Source organism: Xyrauchen texanus, chromosome 11, assembly GCF_025860055.1.
Source record: "Xyrauchen texanus isolate HMW12.3.18 chromosome 11, RBS_HiC_50CHRs, whole genome shotgun sequence".
In the NCBI taxonomy this organism is placed as follows: Eukaryota; Metazoa; Chordata; class Actinopteri; order Cypriniformes; family Catostomidae; genus Xyrauchen; species Xyrauchen texanus.
This window is the reverse complement of record NC_068286.1, coordinates 41,050,031-41,076,169: the sequence shown is the minus strand read 5'-3', so window position 1 is coordinate 41,076,169 and position 26,139 is coordinate 41,050,031. Positions and strand designations below refer to the sequence as shown.

Below are 26,139 nucleotides of genomic sequence, written 5' to 3'. Positions count from 1 at the left end.
TCTTTTGACGTCATATGATAGCTTTGGGTGAGAAACCGAAATTTAAGTCATTATTCAGTAATATTCTTCACTTCCTGTGAATTGGATCGTTGAGTCAATGAGTCGAACTTACAAATCAGATCAGTCTGATTTGCAACATATCATACTGATTTTGTTATCCAGATCAACCAATTCAGTGACGAGATCCAATTAATTGAATTGGACATCGCTACTTCCCTCATGTGTAGATGCTAAGTCTTTAAAGTGGCCATGACATCAAATTCAAATTTTCCTTGATATTTTGACATATAAGAGGCGTTTGTACTATAAAAATATACATAAAGTTTCAGAACTCAAAACTTCCTTCTCACTGCAATAAAAGCATTTGTTGAAACCAAGCTGCCAAAATGACTTGTTCTCTACTTCCTTCACATTGTAATGTCACATTATGTTTTTTTTTTAAATTGCGGCCGTATTAAGGAAAATTAAGTTGAGGTATCTATAAGAGCGCACGCTACAGCAGACCGGGGGCATATTCTAATCACAAATTATCCTTCCTATTCCCTACTCAAATATTCATTTTATCACTTTCGTTTTGAATGAGCTTTCGAGTGGCGTCCCCTACCGCAGCAGTGTCCTTCAAGAAAGCCATAAATGCAGTTTGGAATTCGGAACATTGTTCAGCTATATTGTTTCTGTAAGGTCCTGTATATTTATAAATATGAATGACAGAATACAGAAAATAACATCATAGAAATATAAAAAAAAAGTAAGTGAAAGTAGTAGACTATACTAAGTGTAAATATAATAAGTTATATAAAGAGTATGATGAGGCATGTGGAAGCAGCAAGAGATGCCATGATAAAGTGAGGAAGCAGAGATGAGAGAAAGTGAAAAGAGTGACGACACAAGAAAAACATTAGAGCAAAAAAAGCATTATGAATGAATATTAAATTCACTGATAATACGTTAAAAAATACCATGGTTTTACTATGGCACATCTAAAACAGCTATCACAGACCATGTCTGAAAATAAATAAATAAATAAACAAACAAGTGTAATGCCATGGTCCTTTTTGTGAGAAATATAACAGAATAAGCAACTTTTTGTGATAAAGCAAAACAAATGGGAAAATAATGTACAGTATATACTAGGCCTGGAAATTGCCACAGACTTCTAGATTCAATATTACAATGATATTTCCTAGCCTATTCGATATGTATTGCAATGTTGTGATCCTGTAAGTATTGATGTTTTGATATAAAACTTAATAAAAAGATAAAAAAAAACTTTTAGTACTTTTTCTCAGAAAGAAATGTCTGTAAAAGTGTCTGAAATGCCAGTGGTTTTCAATCTGTAATAAATACTTTGCTGGTAAAAGATAGGGATGTGCAAAACTACCAATTTAAAACTACCAATGGACCAGTCAGTGTGTTGTCTGAGATAGGCGACTAGTTAGTGGAAAGGAACCCATGTACAAGGCTGCATTATGTCCATTTGTATTCAGCAAATAACAAGCTACAATGTATCATTTTACCTTATCAACCTAATTTTATTTATAACCATATAATAGGCTACCATAGGCTTTTACTATTATCATAATTATAATGTTGCAGCATACAAATGGAGGCTAAAGAGTAAACATGTTCAAGAACCATGTCTGTGGTTCTATAAATATAATCAGTTGTGTTTCCACAAGCAAACCTCTTTGTGTCTAGTGGCATTTCTGTGCATGAATACCCTGGATGTCAGATTATAAATATTGAGACATGTAGTTTACACCATGTGAGCAAAATGTTGTAGGGTTGTTCGTTGTTCTTTTCTTCATATTGCGCGCCATTTTGTGTCTGTTCTGCATAACGCAGCGGCTCATTGTTGCTTATCGCGGCCCATTCGGCCGTTCGCTCATACTGGATTGTCCCTTATTTAAATATGAAAGGATGCATCCCGTATATCAAATCAATATCGGTTGTGATTTGTCCCATTAGCTGCTCAGATGGTGTCATTGCAAATTTGTTCCAGATCGTTAATTTAACAATGATATAAGTTGGAAATTTTTTATACAGTGGGTAAGGGGTCATCTGAAAAGTCCCCACACTGTGCTGAAACATGCTAAAGCTGTGGAGGGTGTGGTAAGGGACCATCTGAAAAGTCCACATATTGTGGTAAAACTGTGGTTGTTTTTATTGAAAAACACAAGTTTCAATATAAAAATGTAATAAGATGTTCAAAATTACACAGATCCAAGAATAACTGAGTGATAAAGAGAAGAAGTGCAGGTGAAGAAAAAAAAATAACCTAAATAAAATTAAATAACAAAAAATTTAAATATACATATAAACTAAAACAGATGTATACATAAATAAGATAAAGATAAATAATCTAAGAATCTTTTTTTTTTATAAAAGGGGGTTGGGGGGTGCTGAATGGCAGAGGCAAGCTAAATACATAAAAATTGTGCCATTTTGATTTAATGTGCTGAGTACTGTCATTTTCCCCACCATGTTCGATATTAAAATGATTGTGACACACTAAAGGCAATGAATATTACATTTAATTCTTCCATCCAGCTGTTGTTAAATTTACATGTATATTTTGTTTTTTTTTCGCCAGAGCACCACCTGAGTCTTCTCCTCCCATCTACCAGTGATGCTTGATTCAAGTTCCCGCGTCAACTACCAGCGCAAATACCAACAGTGTAAATGGGTTGTAGGTTGCCAGATTGAGGTCACAAATGTGTTGAAATATGTATGATGTGTCAACTGTGTGAGTATGATGCATTTCATACAAGATCTGGCAACTGGACAACCTTAGAAAAATATATTGATGTGATTATTCATATAACGAGGTTTGGGCCATACAAATTACGGGAGTTTCCTGGGAGAAATAACAAAACAGGAGGGGGGCGTGAAATACCGGAGACTCCCAGGAAAAACGGGAGTGTTGACAGGTATGCCCTAGGGGGGCACCAAAAACTTCACCGGCTGCAGTTACTCACATCAAAAAATATTTAAGATTTCGCACCATTTCTAGGTAACTAATTAAATAAGCAAATCTGTAATGTTAACCATGCAACCTCCTTTGAACAATAGGTCAGATTTTCCTGGCTTAGAAGCTTTCTGGAACATTCTCAAATCATGCTGGGATAATATGGATCATATCAAGTACACGCTGTAATTAAACAAAAAGGGGGACATACCAAACACTAAAACATTCTGAAATTAAATGTTCAATTCACAAATTTATTTATGCTGATAGTATAATTAAAGAAAAATATCATTAATTTAGAAAAATGCAAAATAGAAGCATTTTCAATTGTTGACAGGATCCCGACTCTTTAGCTGAGATTTTTGTGTGCCCGGATCCTGTCACCTTTCTTTCTGTGTTAGTGCCTGTTTTGTGTATCTAATGTCAGGATCCTGCCACTTCAGTTGACCTTGTTTATAATTTTTGTGGCTGGATCCAGACAATAGTAGTGTCTTGGCTCTGTGTTTTCTCATTACCATGTGCACTCGAGTCTGTGCTGTCTAAAGTGAAACCCCGCCCACTTGTTTACCTTGTTATTAGTTAATTTGCCTAACCTGCCTTCCCTCTTACCCTCCTAATTTACTTCCCTATTTAACCTCATTGTGTTTTCTGTCACGTGCCAGTTCATTGTGGTTGAGCAACCTGTTAGGTGTCTTCCTTGTCAGTTCCTGTCATGCTCAGTCTTGTCTGTTCCAGCCCAATGTTTCCAGCCCAGTCTGTCTGCAGTGTGCAGCCTTGGACCTTGGAGTTTTCCCCTTCTACCTTGGAGTAGTTTTGTTAGTTTTTTTATATTTTGTTAAATAAAGTCCATTCTACTCTCTGCACCTGAGCCATCGCCTTCTCTCTCCCCCTCACTTGACAGAATGAACTGGCCAACAAAGGACCCAGCGGAGGTGTAATGGGCATCTTTCTCTTTCCATTTTCCAGTCAGCAAAGCTCCAGCTCAATCAGTTTTTCTCCCTCCGGGAAGGGGAGGGTGATGTATGAGATTTCGCGTCGAATTCCTCATTGCGGCAGATGGGCTGGATTTCTACGAAGCTGAGCTTAAGGACATTTTCAACACCTGCCTTAAGGACCCCCTCGGCCCCTGGGAGATGGGAAGGCTGGGGATTTTTCAGATTTGGAAGTTTGTGGGGTATGTGCACAATCGCAAGGAATAGGCTCCATGCTCCCAACCTGCCAGGTGCCCAATCTTACGAAGACTTGTAAGAAGAGGAGGTCTTATCCCTGTCCTGCTGCTGCCAGTGCTTCTAGCCACGGAGGCCGTTCCCCTGCCATTGCCAGCGTTTCCGGCCACGGAGGCCACTCCCCTGCCGCTGCTAGGGCTTCCGGCCATGGAGGCCGTTCCTCTGCTGCTGCCAGTGATCCAAGCCACGGAGGCCGATCCCCTGCCAGCAGCTCTCCTCCCGTCCTGGTCACGGAGGTCGGTATGCCAGTGGATCTTCTGTCCTCAACTTCTCTTTCACCCCTCACTTGACACTAGTAGTCTCAGACTTTTGAACCCCACTGAACTGTATATATGTTAAGTATTTTAACACTCGGTTTGTGCCTACACATTCATAGATAAATATATACTTTAGATCATTGCATATTACAGTCATAGCATCTTCTATGAGGCTAATACATGAAAACTCTTTTCAATGGAGGAAAATGCCATTCCAGTATGGATGAGAGGCCTAAATGTTGCATTTTCAACCAAAAATGCATTGGTATGGACATGGCCTAAACCTGAATCTCCACTCTTTCTCTCATAGACATGCCGTGTCTCTCTCTCACATTTGGCATGGTTTCAATCGCCATTCAATAAGGATATTGTGAAGCACCGCAATATAATGAATCATGACATAAGTATCGCTATATGTCTTGCATCATGTTGAATGATTGTAGACATACCTGCACATCGGTGCGGTCTGCGATCCACTTGGCCAGTTGCTCAGAGGCGAAGCCAATCCGCTGAAGGTCAAAGGTGTCAGCCCTCTTTGGCTTCCCTTTAGCTGGGAAATGCATGAAGGTTGGGGCGGAGTTCATGTTTAACTGGAGAAGAGGAGAGAGTTTAGGAAGAAAGGGCAGAAGATTACATGAGGAGAGACCAATAGAGAGCAGTAATAAACACAAGGGGAAGTGATGAATACAGAGAGGAAGAGAGAGGAGTGATAAACAGAAGAGGAACAAGAGCACAAAAACATTCATATCTACTAATATATCAGTAAAGCAGCAGGAACAATGTGAAGCGTATTACAAAGATTTCTTTTAATAAGCAGACAGGAGCAATTCAAGAGCCTCCAGAGGGAGGTGAATTATCCACTGCATGAATGAATGTCTGAGGGACGAAAGCGAGAGAGAGAGAGAAAGAGAAAGAGAAAGAAAGAAGGGAAGTATTGAAAGACAGATCAGGAGAGCAATGTGAAAAGTAGAAACAAAAAGAATTATAAGGATAGTTCATAAAAAAAGACAAATTCTGTCATCACTTGCTCACATTTACTCTTTTCCATACAAGTGATATGTTTGATACATGTGGATGTTGATTTATACTGCTAAGCTCAAAAAAGGACAAAAAAGTACCCTAAACTACCATAAGTAGATATTACGACTCATATTAATAAGAATATAATAAAAATGTATATTAATTATAAAATAATTATAATATATAATATAACAATAAATTATTATATATATTTTTTTTTTATGATTATTTATTTATTTAAAGGTTGAACATGGTCCACAAGGGCGACCACATATAACTATGTACAAGACCAGGGATTGCTTGAAACAAAAATAAATAAAATACACATATACATGTATACGAATAAGTTAGGGGGTGGCTTAACAACACCAGCACAGCTCCAGGATTACCACGGCTCCTCCTTGATAACGCTCAGAAGTAATCATTACGGATGACCTATTGAGTTATTATATGAGATAGCTTTGTAACAAATTCAGTCCAGGCCTTAAGCGTTTTTGGTTTGGCTTTGTTAATTCTCGCTGTAGTAAGTTCTAATAGCGCAATGTATTTAATTTCTATGAGCCACAATTTACCTGCTGGAATTGTGGGCTCATGCCAAATCTTGAAGATAATCTTTTTGGCTGCAGTTAGAGCAGTGTGAAGAATCCTACGCTGGCTCACAGTCAGATCAAGATCTGCATCATCATTCAACAAACAGAGACTGGGGTGCTTAAGGATTACCTTATCACATAGTTCTGTCACAACTTGAAATACCTCATCCCAAAAGTTACCAATATGTTGGCATTTATAAAACATGTGCATATAAGTACCCACAGTATTTGAATTACAGAGTGAGCAGAAGGGGGTAGGCAAGCGCTTCATTTTGTGCAAGATATTTGGAGTAGCGTAAGCCCTATGAAGCAGTTTATAGTGTATTAACTGATGGGCAAGATTTTTTGACATTGTTGGAGTAGTGTCCCATATCCAGTCCCAACTTAGTTTGCAAGGAGCTAATTCCTTTTCCCATATCGTGGTGATGGGGAGCTTTCCGCAGCTGTGCTTGAGCAGTCTGTTGTAAATGAATGACACTGCTCCTCGTGTCTGTGAAAAGTTCACACAGTCCATCAGAGGGTGAGAGTCCAAGTTACAGTTCCATGGTACTCCATAAGCCCGCATTGCGCTTCTCAGCCTTAAATACAGAAAGTAGGAATGTCCAGGAATATTATAACACTCTTTCAGATCTTGAAAAGACCTTAACCCCTGATTATTGAATATATCACCAAGAGTATGTACACCTTGATCCGACCATGGCTTAAAAACAAAAGGTCTGTTGTCGGATTGCAAATTATGATTATACCAGATCGGCGATTCAGATGAGAACTTAGATGAACTTCCCATGAATTTGCACACCTCCTGCCAAATTTTAAAAGAATTGTACACAATTGTATTCCCAAACCTTAGGTCTTTCTTTGATAAACCAGTGAATAAAATATCCTGGAGGACGCTAATGCAGTATTTGTTGACGCAGACAGGGGCATTAATACAGACTTTCCCCAATTAATTTTGTAACCACTTATGACGCTAAAGTCATTAAATATTTTAAGACACTGAGGTAGAGAAGAGGAAACATTAGACATGTAGAGAAGAATATCATCCGCGAAAAGAGAGATAGAATGCTTGGAGTCGCCAACAATAATCAGGGAAATAATATGGTCCTGCCGAATTGCCTGCACTAAGGGCTCTAATGAAATTGCAAATAACAAGGGCGATAAAGGGCAACCCTGTCTAGTGCCTCTATTCAACGGGATTGCCTCCGAACAGCACAACCCCGTTGAAACCCGTGCGGAAGAGTTAACATAGAGAGTCTGAATCATATGAATAAAACGAGGGCCAAATCCAAAACGGGTTAAGGAAGACCATAAATATGTCCACTCGACCCGGTCAAAGGCTTTCTCCGCGTCTAGCGAGAGGATAGCACGTTGTTCATTAACCGGGTCGGGTGAGTCGATGATGTTCAAAAGGCGTCGCACGTTATCTGTGGCAAAACGTTCCTTAAGAAATCCTGTCTGGTCGTGGGCGATTAGGAAGCTGGCAACTGATCCCAACCGATGGGCTAGAACCTTAGCATATAACTTGACATCCGTACCAATTAGTGAAATCGGCCTGTAGCTAGAACAGCATAAGGGTTCTTTCCCTTTTTTCAGTAGAAGAGAAATAAGAGCGGTGTTCTGATCTCTATGGAAACAACCCGTATCAATAGCAAAATTTATGGAGTCAAGGAGGAGTGGTCCAATCAAATCCCATATCGCCAGATACAGCTCCGGGGGTAAACCATCCAGACCAGGGGCCTTACCCTTATTCATAACTTCTAAAGCCTCCTTCAATTCATTTAATTCTATTGGAGAATCAAGAAAAGCACATTGCTGCTCGCTTAATTGGGGTAGATCTAAATTTAACAGAAAATCAATGACAGGTTGTTCATTCACTCCCACCTCAGATCTGTATAGATGCTCATAAAAGTCCTTGAATATCCTATTTACATCACCCGGAGCCGTGTGAAGAACATCTGCATTGTCCTTAATGGCAGTTATTGAGGCCAAGGCCTCATTGCATTTCAACCTTAACGCCATTAATTTGCCTGGCCGTTCTCCATTAAAATAGTAATTTTGTTTGGTACGGTGAATCAAAAATTCTACCCTTTTTAGTAAGATCGCCTTGTAGTCAGTTTTAAGATTCCCCAGGATTCTGCTTTTCTGTTCCGTAAAAGTTTTTTTTAAGATCCTTCTCTACACATTTATTCTGAGCCTCCAAACGGGTTAATTGTTTTACTCTGGATTTATTTACATAGGAGGCAAAAGAAATACAGTTTCCTCTCAAAAAACACTTGGTTGTTTCCCATAGGATCTGTGGATTAGTGGCTGAGCTTGAATTTTCTTTGAGAAACAGAGATAATTTAGAACGTAACTGTTTTACAAAATCTTCATTTTGCAAAAGAGTTGTATTCATACGCCACCTTTTGGAGTTTAGGGGAATTATCGGAGGAGATAGATTACAAATCACAGCGGAGTGATCTGAAATCAGTATGGGTAAAATATCAATAAGGTTTACACCTTGAGTAAGAGATTTAGAAATCAGAATGTAATCTAGCCTCGAAAATGATTTGTGACGTGCAGAATAAAAAGTATAATCTCTACAGCTCTCATTCTTCACTCTCCAGATATCACATAAGTCGTTATCAGCAATGAGCTCGTTTAACAACTTCGAAGCCTGATCGCCATGAACAGAGACAAGGGATCTATCGATTAAGGGGTTACAAACTGCATTAGCATCTATTCCTACGACCAGGTTGTAGTCAACAAAATTAAGTAGGGATTTGGTAAGAGATGGAAAAAAATCTACATCATAATTATTAGGGGAGTATACTGAGAAGAGAACCATTTTCAAATTATTCCATGAACCTGACACATACGTAAACCGCCCGTTTTCTCTATTAGAAACGGGAATTTTCTGTTCTGAAGAATAATAACTCCTCTTGATGCACTATTATATGATGAAAAAGCTATAACTTTAAAATGTCTATTCTGAAAGCGGGTAACATCAGGAGCCTTGAGATGGGATTCTTGTATTAGGACCATGTCAGCTCGTTTGCGATGAAGATAATCTAGGCATTTGGATCTTTTTACGGGAGAATTTAGACCATTGACATCCACGATATCACATTAAAGTCCCTCATTCTGTCACAATATAATTATACATGAGACAAAGGTAGCCATAGTAACCGAACGCATCGACAAGAATTTCACCCCCAAAAAACACAAATAGTACAACAAAAACAGCAAACCCTGGTAGTTCTAACATTGTAATGGTTAAATACAATAAAAAAACAAAAAACAAATTACTATCGGCAGCTTGCAGAGAGGAAGAACACCCTCTCTTATCTGCCTGGAAAGCAAATTTAGTCGAGGCCATGCACTCGGACTATGAGTGGCAACAGTTACTCAAGCATCAGCATCTCTCACCTGAGTGTCCATCACAGCGAAAATTAAACCTATATCCCTACTCAAAGTGCCATAATAGAAAACAAAGAAGGCCGAATTTACTCATCAGGCATCCCTGTAGGCGCGGTGGTGTCCATTTCCGTAGTGGCGCTCAGAGACGCGATGAAACGCTCCAGGTCTCCGGGGGTTTTGAAGAACAATTGCTCCTGGCCGTTACGTACTTTGACCAATGCAGGTTAAAGCAGGAATGACTCGATGCCTAATTGCTGGAGGTGTTTCCTCCCTTCGGCCATAGCTTTCCTTTTTTTGGACGTTCCCTGGCTAAAGTCAGGAAAGAACCTTAAAATACTCCCTTCATAACTCAGAGGTGGTGCGCGTCTGGCTCCCTGTAGGATCGCCTGTCGGTCATTGTAACGAAGGAGTTTGAAAATCAAAGTGCGCGCTCTATTCCTGGAGGGATCCTCGTTCGTGTAGAGGCGGTGCGCCCGTTCAATCTCGATCGTCTTCTCTTGTAGAACTGGAATCCACTTGGGAATATGGGTCTGCAAGAACTGAATTGCATTCCCTCCTTCAGCTCCTTCCCGCAGGCCCACCAACCTTAGATTATTTTGTCTGGATTTATCTTCATAAAGAAATAGTTTCTCCTGGAGCTCCTCTAGGCAAGACTTGTTAGCAATCGAGTCCCTTTTAACATCCCGCACCGTAGCCTGGATTTTGTCACATCTATTGCCGAACGATTTGACATCCTTTTCCAGCGAGTCCAATCGTGCTGTAATCGTTGATATTTCCTCGTGAACGATCGTCGACATGCTTAGTTTTATGGCGCTCAGTTGCTTATCAAGCATTTCGGCAATGGCGTCGTGAAGGTGCTCGTCGTCTTTATACCTTTTCTTCAATGGGGAGTGGATTAAATCTCGTTTAGATGCCATCTAGAGTGCCACTAAAACAAGGAATTTACATAAAATTCGGCCAAAAACTTAGTAGGGATAGAAAAATCTGAAAAAAAAGACAACTGAGGCAGAGCGTCGATATTAAGCAGCCATCACCGTCCGCTGCGCATGCGCATCCCAAATTATTATAATATTTGATAATTTTAATAAGTCTTCTGAAGCCAACCGATAGCTTTGTGAGAAAAACAAACAGAAATGTAACTCATTCACTGATAATCTTCTCCTCTGCCATACCTTTAAAATCAGATTTTTGGTTGTACATATTCAAACTTGTAACATAGTGATTAGTCATGTTACTCTTGGGAATTAATAGCATTTTCCATCAAACCCAATGCAACGTGAATATAGGCACTACTTTTACACCGAAAACAAGCACAAATGAAGTGCTTGTGCATTTGGCAAAGGGGACAGTTATCATTGAATAACGGCTTTAATTTTAACCTTTTAATTTTATTTTTTTCATTTAACAGCTTTTTTTATAGCAGTATAAATCCACATACAGTTATGTTGAATGCAAAAAAGCAGCTCAGACATTCTGCTTAACATCTAATTTTGGGTGAACTATTCCTTTAGAAGGCAGAAAGAATATCTGAGAAAAGTAATATTCATGTAATTATATATAATTGCAATCAAGGGGCATAATCGTGTACAGTGTGGTGAAAACGTATCTTTTAAAAAAACAGGGGAACGTTAATAACTAGTACCTCAAGCATGCATTTGTTTATTAGCATTATAATGGACTGAATAATACTGCTGTTCCCATGCTCTGGATGAAAACACATCACATCAACATTAACCCACAGGTCTTCCAAGGCCTTGGGTGAACAGAAGGCATTTCATTTTTCTAGATATGTTAAACTGCAATCAAACAAAACTTTAAGCATGCAAAATATGTGGCTAAAAAATAAAAAATAAATGATGTCCTGCTACTGGCACTATGTTCTAAAAATCAGATATTAAAAATTAAATACCATTATTAAACATTTTATGTTAATTAATCTATATATATCATACTATTTATATTAATCAAAAGTTATATTTCTTTAAACTAGTATTGATATGAAACTGCTAATATACGAGTTAAAAAAAGATTTTCAGACAAAAGGTCAATCTGTGACATTTAGATCCTATGTTGGTCAAAAATTGTTGCTATATGAATTCAAAGGTCAGATGAAAAAAAAATAATAATCTTTTATGAATTTCATAATGAATTTCCTACACAAGCATATGTTGGTATAACTGCTTACCAATGTTTGCATGAGCATGAATGGAAGTAAACAAAGCCAACAATCTAAATGCAAAAAGAACACAACGTGTTAAAAAAAACCCTCTTATGCCCATTCATATTTGATCTAATGAGAAATATCAATAGCTACCCATGCTGCAGTATTGTGGTGTTAAAGCTAGGTCTAGCCCTCAGAAATCCTGAAATTTTTCATCAGGTGACTGCTCACATTTTATTCAGCTGTCACATTTTTCCAAAGGTACTTTGGTATTTGACGTCTTTATAAACTGGAGTAATTTTATTCACTAAAATGTATAAGTTATTTTTTGATGAAAACAAATTATTGTGTTGGGGACGCAGTCTATAATATCATACTGACACAGTCCTTCAGCCATAAAGCATATATCACAACCTCTAGAAACATGCTCCTCAAAACACCAGACCAATGTCAGCAATGCTAATCTAATTTATGGCTGTTGCCCCAGAAACTGCTCTGCAGGGCTCTACAGGCATAATGCTTATGCACAAACACATTCATGCATACACATACCTATTTACTGTGAAAATTGCATAAACAATACATACAGTGTGTATCGCATGTGTTAAATTAATACACATGCTCTGTGTTGTAAAGATTTTCTTCTCTATAATTTGCTTCAGGGAAGTGTAAAATGACATTTCATTACGTTAAAAATAGACAAGAAGCTATTTTCCATTTGATTGTTCTTGCAGCTTTTGAAAATGTAATTCCTGAAGTTTTCAGGCTCTGACAAATTAGAAGTTGAGAGCATATGTGCATGCACGGAAGAATATATCAGCATGATCTATTCTTTTATGAGCTTGGTTTAACTATTTAAATATTTTGTATGGTTATCATGCTTATTCATATCAGGGTTCCCAGACCTATCAACTAATGCATGTGCATGACTTTTCCAGTCACAAAGACTACAAAGAGCAATTTCTAGCCAATTCAATATTTCAGAGCATAACTATGAGTTAATTATCATTTCACAGAGACCAATAATTCTTATCATTAGTATATTCTCTAAAAAACAATTCTTAATATGTAATACAATTTTGCTTCTATTCTAAAAGTAACATGTTTGTATTTTAAAAAGGTTTAGATATCTTCACTGAAAAACAAGACAAACATACTAGGGAAAGACGACATTTGGCTAACTGTTCGTCGCACCAATATTCAGATATTCTACACGTGCAATAGAGATCTTCAAACCGTCGGTTTTAGGTCAAGTATAGGGCAAGTTAGGGGCTGTTCAGACACACTTTTGTGTGCATCTGCACTGTTTTTCTCTATAAAGCTAACGTGCTGGACAGATGTTTTTGATTTCTGTTGCGCTGAATTTCACTGTTTTTTCTTTCAGCGTCTTGCGCAGGATGGCCTCATTTTTAGACAATAAATAAAGTTAAAAATAACTTTTTAGAAACGCATCTCGAAGCACCTGCTTTGTTTCATTCACGTTGCTGTGTTCTGAAGTTCAGGTTGCAAAGAGGACTTAATGTGACTGTAACACCATTAAATGTGATTCCTGGTTGTTTTCACCGAGCAAATTTTCAGCGCTTGATAAACGGTAACACAGTGTTTTTTTTCCCTTTTGCTCAAGTGTGCATATTTACATAAAATACATTAATTAGACAAGATCAATGCCATTTGATTTTAAGCCATTTAAAAATCAAAGCACCCCAAACGGAAACATGAACCTGCCCAGGGCACAACCAATACAGGCTTGAAAGTTTGATTATTTTTATTTGACAAGATTTGTTTGTGAGATTTTATCATTGAAGAGCTATGTGTTTTGCTATTTAGGCTAATAGTTCACTGTGCACTTAATTTGCTTCTATTTTGAATAATGTAATCCCCACGTTCCGGCTCCTGGACGAAAAATGATTCACTGTTTGTGTAACCTTGCGAATGTTAAAAACGGTGACCATGCACATGCCTAATGTCTGGATATCACAATTGTATTTTTCTCTGATATTTCCTGTTTTTTTCATGACCGTGTGAGCCCTGCATGAACCAAATAGAAAGACCTGACATCAGGAATCAGGTCCAAAAACAGAAGATGGAGTGGGTTGGTTACCTGCTGAAAGACGTCAGCCCCCTCATCATAATCCACAACCGTAAAGAACAGTTTGTTAGAGAAGGCCGAAGAGTACCGCCATGAATTAGCCAGCACCTGATATTCTTCATTAGCCTGTCTGTAAAAAAGACATTTTCAGAATCAGAGAGAGAGATTAATCATTAGAACAAAGCTAGCTAGCAAACAAAAAGAATGCAGCAAAAAGGAATTCATTACAGAAGTGTCATCTCCCTGTTAGTTATTTCATTGATTGCTGTTTACTACACAATGGGTGGACAGCATAGAGCAAAAAGAAGAGCTAATTAGTGTAGCTATCTGTCCTTCCACAGATGCAACAAAGACATCCACCTGCCAGTTCTTGGTAATCGCCACTGTGATGCCGCCCATAAATAAATGAATAAATAAATGAATTTTACACACAGATGAAGTATGATCAAAAGCAAATATATAATTTAAATGGGTCTCATTCAATAACTGTGCATATCTATGCAATGTATTTTATACCGTCTTTATGCAAAAAGCATGATTTATTGATGCGCTTACACCTTTTGATCTCGATCTGGAATTGGTTCGGCATAAAAATGCAGCTAATGACATGTATTGTAAGCCTTTACGAAAGGTATTTCTTGTGTTTCAAATTGTTTGAGAGTGGAATAGATTTGGCTGTGTATGCTCTGAAGTAGGCCTTTTTTCTACCCACACAATTAAGATGTTGTATGCAATAAACAGTGACTGAGAATCAATTAAATCACATTTTCCTCAAACATGCTGAAGCATGCACTCATATAAACATGCCTTAACAGACGAAAAGTGCCTACATTTCACAAAGACGAAATTGCATCAAGAGGGCAATTATACCCATAAACATTAATAAAGCAGGACACTTAAACACTATGCAGGGGGTAAAGAACAACCATGCTTCAATATGCATTCTCATGCACATTAATGTTTCATTTTATGCTGAGTATCCAGTTTTAAAAAGGAAAGGCTAAGTTGATGTTCTGTCATTTAGACACTTGAGCAAATTCCTTCTGGACAAAACAATGGAGGGAGTAAATAATTAGGTGCAGAGAGAGGAGGTGGGGAAAGACAGTGGGGTGCAAATATTTGAGACCAATAATGAAACTGCTTCTATTTTGCTTTTTTGCTTTCTTTCTTTTTTTATTTTATTTATTTTTATATATATATGTTTTATTTATTTTTTTTTTTTTTCCAATACAAATGACTTTAAACAATTTTACAGAACAACCTGTACATTTTACAGTTTAAAATTGTTGTTTTTACAGTATATTTTATGGTGCAGTTCTGTTGTTTATGTTATTAAATAATAAACTTAACATATGAACCTTCTGAAACTGTAAAAATATGCTTTTCACTTTATAATGTATTGTTAATGACCATAGTAATTGCAGAAGGGCACATGATGACCTGCAGTTCATCATTAGTGTCCCTTCCAGGAGCAATGAGCAATATACATGTATAGACAGTGCTCAGTGTAACTCACACAAACACTTAACACCATCAGGGTAACATGTGAAATTAAATGTATGCAATAAACATTAACTAAACTACATCAAATATAACACAGAACACCCCAAAGTACATAACTGATATTAAAAATAAGAAGAAACATAACTATTCCCATAAAATATAATGAAATGTAATGGGTCACGCAGGGAATTCTGGGAACGCCCGATTACTGTTATTTATTAACAATAATTTACCATAAAATGTACATGTGCTCTCTTGTTAAACATAATATACATTTTAACTGTTAATTATATGTGAAAATAATACTTTTTACGTCTACATTTTTTTTTAATTTTACACCATTTTACCGTAAAACTACATGTATAGTCTTTTTAAATATATAAAAATTTGTTAACGTATATTTTATGGTAACTACTCATTAACCAATTCACGTTTTTACCGTCTTTTACATTTTTTACAGTGTACATTTTGCAAAGGCCTAAAATGTTCTGTTTACATCCAGGTTTAAATTAGACTTTGAATCACAGATTTTCAATGTGGACACAGACATTTGAACCCCATTGTACATGAACTAGCGATGAGTTGACAGGAGATAATTAAAAAAGCATTATGGGTCACATCGACGTGAAAGGGTGACTGGCCATTTAAAGGTTATTCTGCTTTAAATTAACTTTCTCTATTTTGGTAGCACACATGACTGTTCCAGTCCGTTATCTTTATTCAACGAAGCCAACAGATAATGTCTCAGAATTCTGAATAGGACTACTCGGAGTGGTTCACTTTCCAAGGGTTGATATTCAGCTCAGAAACGGGACTGTATGAGCTTGAGTCATTTTACCCGACGATGGAGTGTTAATGATGGGAGAGATGGATGTGAGGATGGGTAGATGGAGGGTAAGTTGCTGTCATGGTATAAATGGATGGGAAGAATGTCTAGGGTGGAGGGAAGAGACAGATGTAGAGGGTTTTCCAGTGGTGCTCTGGGGTATATCAAATGTTATCTAAGTGTAGTGTATGTATGACTGCAGTAAACACAGCATTATACCTATGGACAGGTGTTAAAAGATGGATTTGTGTGGCTCACCTGCAGACAGAACATTGTCTCTGAGGTTGCAGTGCAGTGAACATTACAATGACAGAATAGTTCCGGGGCGGGGCCTTGACGAACCGCCGGAACTTATCTCCGTTCATACGGATCACGGAACGGCGGGAACTCCACTCCATCATCTGCTCCACCTTCTCTGTTAGCATGTTCTAGAACAAATTAATGAGCAGTGTTAAAATGGAATTTCAAAGTCATGTGTGCAGTTCAATAACTGCAATGTTACCTTTAAAAAGAATATAAAAAACAAACAAAAAAAGCATGAATAAACATGTTTTCCTTTATAAAACAAATGATTAAAACATATAGCATTTGTTTGCATCATTAATGATTTCCGATCAGCTTAATAAGCTGTACGCAAAACACAGCCTTTCTATTTTGTTTATAAAGGCCTTATGTAAATGTCACAATAAAGATTTATTCCTGAAGACAAAACAGTTATGGCTTAAGGAAATACCAGGAAGCCATCAGTAATTCTTAGTATTTTGCACATGAGCAGCCTCCAGTTTTAGCTGTACTTACACAAAAATGATTTGGGCCAAGCCTATATCTATTAGAACTCTCTATATAAATATGATGTCATCATCACAAAAGAACATAGAAAACACACATCGGGGTCAAATGTCTGAGACACCCAGTGTAAAACACTTTTTTTATTTTATTTAATAATATATAAAATAATGTGATTACAAGCAATATTATATATATATATATATATATATATATATATATATATATATATATATATATATATATATATATATACACAGTATCTCACAAAAGTGAGTACACCCCTCACATTTTTGTAAATATTTGATTATATCTTTTCATGTGACAACACTGAATAAATGACACTTTGCTACAATGTAAAGTAGTGAGTGTACAGATTGTATAACAGTGTAAATTTGCTGCCCCCTCAAAATAACTCAACACACAGCCATTAATGTCTAAACCGCTGGCAACAAAAGTGAGTACACCCCTAAGTGAAAATGTCCAAATTGGGCCCAATTAGCCATTTTCCCTCCCCGGTGTCATGTGACTCGTTAGTGTTACAAGGTCTCAGGTGTGAATGGGGAGCAGGTGTGTTAAAGTTGGTGTCATCACTCTCACACTCCCTCATACTGGTCACTGGAAGTTCAACATGGCACTTCATGGCAAAGAACTCTCTGAGGATCTGAAAAAAAGAATTGTTGCTCTACATAAAGATGACCTGGGCTATAAGAAGATTGCCAAGACCCTGACACTGAGCTGCAGCACGGTGGCCAAGACCATACAGCGGTTTAACAGGACAGGTTCCACTCAGAACAGGCCTCGCCATGGTCGACCAAAGAAGTTGAGTGCACGTGCTCAGCTTCATATCCAGAGGTTGTCTTTGGGAAATAGACATTATAGGTTTAATGACAGCATATACTCGAGCTGGCATGGACTGGACTCCTCAAGTTTGTGCAAATCCTGATGAAGCATGTTATCCTGACATGATTCAATGCCACAAAAAACTAAATCCTGATGATTTGATAACCGTTAAATAGTGCAAAATCTTTAATATTTCTTTTAAATAACATTTCATTGTATTACATTTTTCAAGTTCCTAAAACTTAATTCGATTGTGAATTAGATTTGATGTGAATAACAATATTTTTTTTCTGTTTTATTTATTTATTTTTCAATATAGTGTCTGCTGATTTATTTGATATAAGATATTTAGACATTAGTTTTCTGAAATTAATAAAAGCTTTACAAAAGTTCCCCCTCTATTTCTCCAATCATCTCCTATAAGGAAGGCGAAAAAGTGGTCAGGAAATGATGACAGTCCTTTATCAACACAATTCCACTCAAATAAATTCAATAAATGAATAAAGAGGTTTCATTCCCACATAAATGTTAATGTTCAGTTCCACATAATCATATTTGCAGAACAATTTCAAAAATAAAAAAGGTATAATTTTGCAGACATGCATGGTTTGTATAATCACTTTATTTCCCCATTATTGAAAAGTCTTTTGAATCTGGAAATGGGAAAGAAGGCTGAATGTGAAGGCAGAATGTGAGCACATGCTGATATCAAGGTCATCGCACATAAAATTGGACCTCAATTTCTACTTTTCATGTAAACCATTATATAAAGTATGAGGTCAGGAGTGACATTTGTTCTCTCCTTCATGAATTTGTTTTCATCCTCACATCCTCACATACAGGTGTGAAAATAAGAAAATCTTCAAGAATAGAAGTTAATTTGTATTATTAATTATTTAGTCTCTTGGCCTTCAAATGGATTCTATGGAAACTGCCATGAACTATTAAAAATCACTATAATGATCATGAACAGCACAATACCCAACTTGGAGTAGGTATGACAAAATATAACATGTCTTTCTTAGAATTGTATTCAGCAATACCACACTGTGATAGTTTTTAATAAAATATATGACCATGCTCAAAGAGGGTAGACCAGAGTTTTTACTCAATTAGCACTCTTCCTACATTTTACAATTTAAGAGCAGATTGAGAGCAGATTGAAATAGCTAAAAGGGAAACATTTATAGCAATATGCTCCTAAGTATGTGTGTATATATATATATATATATATATATATATATACACACATTTAAACAATGCCCAGTTGGCACTAAGGGGCCTAAAGTGTGCCAAGAAAACATCCCCCACACCATCACACCACCACCACCAGCCTGCACAGTGGTAACAAGGCATGATGGATCCATGTTCTCATTCTGTTTACGCCAAATTCTGACTCTACCATCTGAATGTCTCAACAGAAATCGAGACTCATCAGACCAGGCAACATTTTTCCAGTATTCAACTGTCCAATTTTGGTGAGCTCTTGCAAATTGTAGCCTCTTTTTCCTATTTGTAGTGGAGATGAGTGGTACCCGGTGGGGTCTTCTGCTGTTGTAGCCCATCCGCCTCAAGGTTGTGCGTGTTGTGGCTTCACAAATGCTTTGCTGCATACCTCGGTTGTAACGAGTGGTTATTTCAGGCAAAGTTGCTCTTCTATCAGCTTGAATCAGTCGGCCCATTCTCCTCTGACCTCTAGCATCAACAAGGCATTTTCGCCCACAGGACTGCCGCATACTGGATGTTTTTCCCTTTTCACACCATTCTTTGTAAACCCTAGAAATGGTTGTGCATGAAAATCCCAGTAACTGAGCAGATTGTGAAATACTCAGAACGGCCCATCTGGCACCAACAACCATGCCACGCTCAAAATTGCTTAAATCACCTTTCTTTCCCATTCTGACATTCAGTTTGGAGTACAGGAGATTGTCTTGACCAGGACCACACCCCTAAATGCATTGAAGCAACTGCCATGTGATTGGTTGATTAGATAATTGCATTAATGAGAAATTGAACAGGTGTTCCTAATAATCCTTTAGGTGAGTGTATATATATATATATATATAATTATTAGGGCTGTCAATGGATACAAAATTTTAATCGAATTAATTACATGGTGTCCCGATTAATTAATCGCGATTAATCACATTTAATCGCATATACAAATATTTGCTGAGAAAGCCCCTCATATAATAATAATTCAATATATAAAGATTATACATATTTATATCAATATATAATTATACATAGTTATCTTTAAATATTTTAAAATTATATATATATATATATATCGATTTACACCTTCGTCAGACATGCATTGTGTAGCTTCTCGGGTGCTTTGCATCATAAACATAAAATGTTTAGGTCACTGTTTCAAAGTTAAATATAGTTTATTACTCAATCTTTAAACACATCTTGAGATCCCTTAGTTTGCGCTCCTTCAAGTGTTTTGAACGCAAGAATGTAACACGCGTTTGTGTTGTTCTGCCTACTGAAGTGTTTTCTCTAGCATCTGTTTATACTTATATAATTATAAATTCTATATAAATTATTAAAAATCAAAGAGGTTTCATGTTTAATATCACTGATAATTGGTTAGGTTCAGGAATGGGGTTGGATACATTTTGTATCAATAATTTAAATTTACATTACACTATTTTAAAGATATCTTTAAGCACCCTACCCCACCATAATGCCTAAACTGAACCAATTCTCAACAATATTAAAGGCATATAAAGTAGAAAAAGTAGTCACAATAATTTATTTATAATGAAAATTTTACAATTCACTAATAATAATTCCAAACCATGATAGCATTGTGTGAGGAACAGAGTGAAACTGAAGCTTTTAATCGCTGAAAATCTCCCCCCTCCACGAAGGCAACAGTGTCATCAAAACTTATCCAATTCAAAAGATACTTCTGAACTTGAGCTCATCATAATCACAAGACACAGGAGAGCCAATGGCATTTGACGTCGCTGTTGCCTTCTTGTAGCAGCAATTTCTTTTATGTTAGAATGAGTTGAAAGGGGGATGTGTTTCGGCGGATACTGGGGGACCGCAATTGTGGAATAAAAGCTTACATTTGTGTCTGTTCTTCATACACAGCAATCGGAAGACATGGAATACTCCCAGAACCAAACATGTCAATTCAGCAGAGCAAAATGCATACAGAAAACAACAGATGAAACATTAAACACTGAAAATCAAACTTATAAATGTCGCTGATTAAACATTAACCACTGTGAATAAACTTGGCTGATCTCAAACATAATGAAAAGCATACTCCAACCTATCATGTCAGAATGACAAAATTCCAACATATGATTTCAGTGATAAAAATCTGATGCCCTTCACGTCAGTCTTTGACACCGAACATTTCTCATTGAAAGCAATGCACCCGCCGGAACAAAAATACTTTTGGCTCTTAAATATGTGAGATTGATTCATTTTAATTATATTAAAACCTGTTCTTTTCATTAGTGACTGTAAGTCTATCTGACTGACTCAGCACGGGTGGACCAATAGCACATTAGTTTATTAGTGTGTTATTCCCAGTTATTTTCACTTCAAAACAGATTAAAGACACATAGACTCTTTATCACCTTGCATTCCAATCCTTCTTCTGCCCTCTTACTTTTTATGGCCTCCTCTTTCACTTACACCCTCTACGTACCAATGCCCCATTTCTTTTCTTTCCAATCCTCCATCCCCATCATTAGAATAACCTCTCTTTATTTATTTCCTTACAGTTTTTTTTTTTCCCCAAAGTTGACAACACATCAGATGTGGCTCGGGGCACTCGCTTATTTAAAGGATGATCAGTTTGTGAGTGTGTGTAAACTCAAGGGCACACTGAATTATTTAGCCACATTTGTTGTGGACTGCAAGAGTCAGACAGAAGGCAGGCAAGTGATGGCTCTGCCAGAGAGCTCAAATTGAAACATCATGCAAAGGTCACCCCCAGGTCTGACAAGATAGATGTTTGTTAGCTTTAGAAAGGAAGCAGGCAAAAAAGCTTCTTTTCAAGCTTTTTCAGGTGATTCCACTTCCTCTACAACATTGTCCTGTTTTGCTGTTTGAAGAATATGCAACAATGAATGGACCTTGAAGTTTAATATTTGCCTTGCTGTATGCATAATGTCGTCAGTTTTTTGTTTTGCAAAATATATAACTTTGCTGTGCCCCAATGAATAAAGAAGAAATTAGCTGATTTGAAGGGCTAAGTTGGTTTAAGCTAGTTTAGCTGGTCTACCAGCCTTGGCAAGTTAGTGTTCAGCTGGTCTAGCTAGTTTCCCAGATGGCCAAGCTGGTGTTCAACTGCTCAAGCAATTGATGACAAATTATCTCTAAAGGATAAAAAATTACCAGCCTTACCAGCTTGGTAACCAGCTAAGAGCAGCAAACCAATTTAGGCTGGTTTAAGCTGTTTTATCAACAGGGTAGTCTGGTCTCCCAGCCTTGGCAAGCAAGTGCTCAACTGCTTTAGCTGGTGAGCCAGCCGATCTCTCAGCTCAGTGCATAAAACCCCTCTTTAAACAATTATCAGCCTGACTAGCTGATCAGCAAACCACCTCATGGCTTGTTAAAAAAAATTATTCTGCAGGGTTTAGCAGGTCTCTCAAACTTTGGCAACCTGGTTTTCAGATGGTCTAGCTGGTCCCTCAGCCTTGTAAAGCATGATATTCAGCTGCTTTACATTTACATTTATGCATTTGGCAGACACTTTTATCCAAAGCGACTTACAGAGCCCTTATTACTGGGACAATCCCCCTAGAGCAACCTAGAGTTAAGTGCCTTGCTCAAGGACACAATGGTGGTGGCTGTGGGGCTCGAACCAGTGTACCAGTTATGTGCTTAGACCACTACACCACTACACCACCACCACTCCATAGCTTTAGCTGGTTGGACAGCTGATCTCTCAGCCTGTGCAGCTGACAAGTGCATAAACCCCTATAAAAAACATAAAAATTACAAGCCTTACAAGTGGAAATAGCTTTGGTGGCCAGCAAAGATAAAAATAAATAAATAAAAAACACTTGTTTAAGCAAAAAGATCATTTAAGCTGTCTTTTCTACAGACCAGAGCAATAGAGAGCAATATACCTCAAATAAATGTTCATATGCTACTTCTGGAATTAAACATGGAGACTACAGAAATATGGGCTTGTCCAGGATTGTAAAAAGATATGAATCCTTATGAGACCATCTATTTAAAGTGTGTGGTGAACACAAACACTGGTCTGCATGTGTCATTTTCCCTCCTGTCTACTTTGTGAGCTTGTCAGTCTTCTTTACGAAAATCAGGAAAAAAAAGGTTTCCACCCACAATGTCCAAACAGCTCAGCTATCAGTTCAGTTGTCAATCAGGCATTAATGTTGTGCTGTACTGACCAGGATGTGAGGAGCCAGCCGTGTGGTGAAGAGAGGAAACGCTCCTTAAATTACAAAAAATGAATGAACCACATGTTTGATTCCTCTGATATCAACTCTCTTTCTTTTCCCCTTTCTTTTCTGACATTATCCTTCCCTCTTTCTTTCTATCCTCTCTTCTGGGAAAAATTTAATAAATTAAAACAGCCAAGCTGGTATCCCAGATTAATCAGACTGCTCTGGTTTCCTGGTTTTAGAAGGGTTTTGGACACTTGCCAGTGGGTCAGTTTGCGAGACCAGCTGGACAGCCAGCTTAACCAGCTCAAGACGAGCTTGGTCAGGCTGGGAGATCAGCTTAAGCTGCTCAAACCAGCAAGGACTAGCAAACCAGCTTAGGCCGGTTTAAACAAACAGTTTACAATATAAGTCTTACAATAGCCAATGCAATAGCAGTGGGTAGTGCCTCAGTTTAAAGCTTAAGAAAGGACCCAAAAGTATTATTAAAGAAGACAATGCAACACATGCATCATATTTCAAGTATTATGAATGCATACACAGGTTTGGGGAGTAACGAAATACAAGTAACGGGAATACATATTTAAAATACAAAATATAAGTAACTGTTTTCAACTACAGTTACAATTTAAATAATTGGTAATTAGAATACAGTTAAATTAAAAAAAATATTTTGATTAATGAAGAGATTACTTTGCATTTTATTGTCATTTGTTAAAAATATCAAAAAATCCTTAAAACAAGATCAATTTGATTTATCTTGTTTTAGAAACAACATTGCATAAGATATTTAGGTTTTTCAGAGAATGTATTTTTAACATGTGTATTTTGTCTTACTGTACTGGCAGAGTTTTTATAGTCAAAACTAGTGAAGAAATCTACCACTGCTGAAGAAGTATTTAGAATACATTACTGGCCTCAAGTAATCTAACGAAATAGGCTACAAAAAGTTACATTTTACAGCATGTATTCTGTAATCTGTAGTGGAATACATTTCAAAAGAACCCTCCCAACCCTGTGCCCATTTTGGTGAGAACAACCTAGAATTTAAGTAATTTTCAGTAAAGAAATTGATGTCCATTGCATGTTTACACTATGCACTATGAGCTCATTCACATTAGGTTTGCATTGTTTTTTAGTGCTAAATAACAAGTTCTAGCATGAACACAAGTCACTGTGAATGAGCTTAAAACATCATTAGTGTTGAATAAGAAAAATAAAGTTGTCAAGGTTGGGAATGACATGAGGGTGAGTACATCATGCAGAATTTTAATTTTGGGGTGAACTTTCTTTAAGCAGTCTCTTTTTTTTTCAGCAGAGCTCCTTCTTAGTTTCTTAGGACAAAAAAAGAAAAGACACTGAATCATGTCCTCATTTTCTAGAACAGGAATAGCCAAAGGTGTCTAGTGTCTAAAGAACAAATCTCACTACTGAGGCCTTTTATTTTAATCATCCTCTCATTCTCTATCTCAGTCTCTCCTTCAGCAGGTGTTTTGTTTAGGTAATGTGATGGATGCTGTTGACAGCTCGTCCCTATGGTGGGCCCTGCTGACGGAGACAAAGCACCTTCTATCAGTGGCATTTTTTGAACGTGTGCGTGTCTTGGCGAGCACATTAGGATTCCATCAAGTATAGACTATGTTCTTCAGAAAATAACTTTCTGTGGTACCATGTTTTGGACCGATTACATATAGAAACATATAGTTGGAATTAGGGGTGGGTCATATGACCAAAAGCGTATAGCATGGTATGATTAATTTTCTATCATGTTAATGATATATATCACAATACAGTAATGTTTTTCTATTAAAAAAATCTATAAAAAGAGGTTTATATATTAAATAACCATATTGTATTTTTGGGTAATCTAGTCAGTGAATTAAATGCTTTATAAATGAAAACTTCTTACTCTTACAGTATATAATTTGCTCCTAATTTGGAACATTACAAACACAGTAAAAGTAAAACAAAACTCAGTTTGGTATTAAATCAACCTTGCTATAATGCTAAATTTCATTATGCCACATTTCAGTATTGATTGATCAAATTAATTACATGGTGTCCCGATTAATTAATCACGATTAATCGCATATACAAATATTTGCTGAGAAAGCCCCTCATATAGCTATAATTAAAAATATAATGATGAAATAATTATACATAGTTATCTTTAAATATTTTATATATATATATATATATATATATTAGGGCTGTCGATTTAACGCGTTAATTCAGTGCGATTAATTTGACAAAAAATAACGCATTCAAAATATTTACGCAATTAATAGCATGCCCATAAGGAAGATTCCTGAGAAATGCAAGCTTGTAGTACCACCTGTTTACTGTAGAGGGCAGTAAGTGAAATTTCAGCTGTATGAGCTATGTGCAGTTTATACAGTGAAGAAAACACTTCAATGGCAGAACAATACAAAAATGCGTTACGTTCTTGCATTCAAAACACTCAAGATGTGTTTAAAGATTGAGTATTAAACTATATTTAACTTGACACAGTGATCTAAACATTTTATGTTTATGATGCAACACACCAGAGACGTCTGACCTAGGTGTAAATTGACGGGCCCTTAAACAAGCCCTCATAATAAATCTCAATCTGATTGACAAATTCAAACATAAGCCAATCATTGGCATACAGTTCACAGCAATCAATTTCACAAGTGAATTTGTCATTCAGTTGGAGATTTATTATGAGGGCTTGTTTAAAGGCCCGTCAATGTACACCTGCTTCTGACATGCTTGTGTAGCGTCTCGGGTGCGTTGCATCATAAACATAACATTTTTAGGTCACTGTGTCAAGTTAAATATAGTTTAATACTTAGAACACATCTTAAAATCACTTTTCAAATTTGAAATTTGCACTCCATCAAGTGGTTTTGAACGCAAGAACGTATCGCATGTCTGTGTTTTTCTGTCTGCTGGATGGTTGTTTTCATCACTGTATAAACTGTGTGTTGCCACACAGCTGAAGTTTCAATTACTGTGGTACTACAAGCTTGCATTTCTCAGGAATCTTCCTTATTATGGTCCGGGGGCATTGTTGTTTAACAAATTTAACGCAATTAATCG

At 37.0% G+C, this 26,139-nt stretch overlaps 1 protein-coding gene across 1 annotated transcript in view; it reads right to left on the bottom strand.

Annotated features, from left to right (window-relative positions):
* Positions 1–26,139, bottom strand: part of LOC127651769 (tumor suppressor candidate 3) — a 117,848-nt gene that overhangs the window by 47,263 nt on the left and 44,446 nt on the right. The window contains exons 2-4 of the mRNA XM_052137778.1: positions 16,298–16,467; positions 13,723–13,840; positions 4,901–5,041 (exon numbers count right to left, since the gene is read on the bottom strand). Coding sequence (XP_051993738.1) covers positions 4,901–5,041; positions 13,723–13,840; positions 16,298–16,467 — 429 coding nt within the window. The remainder of the gene's footprint in view (positions 1–4,900; positions 5,042–13,722; positions 13,841–16,297; positions 16,468–26,139) is intronic.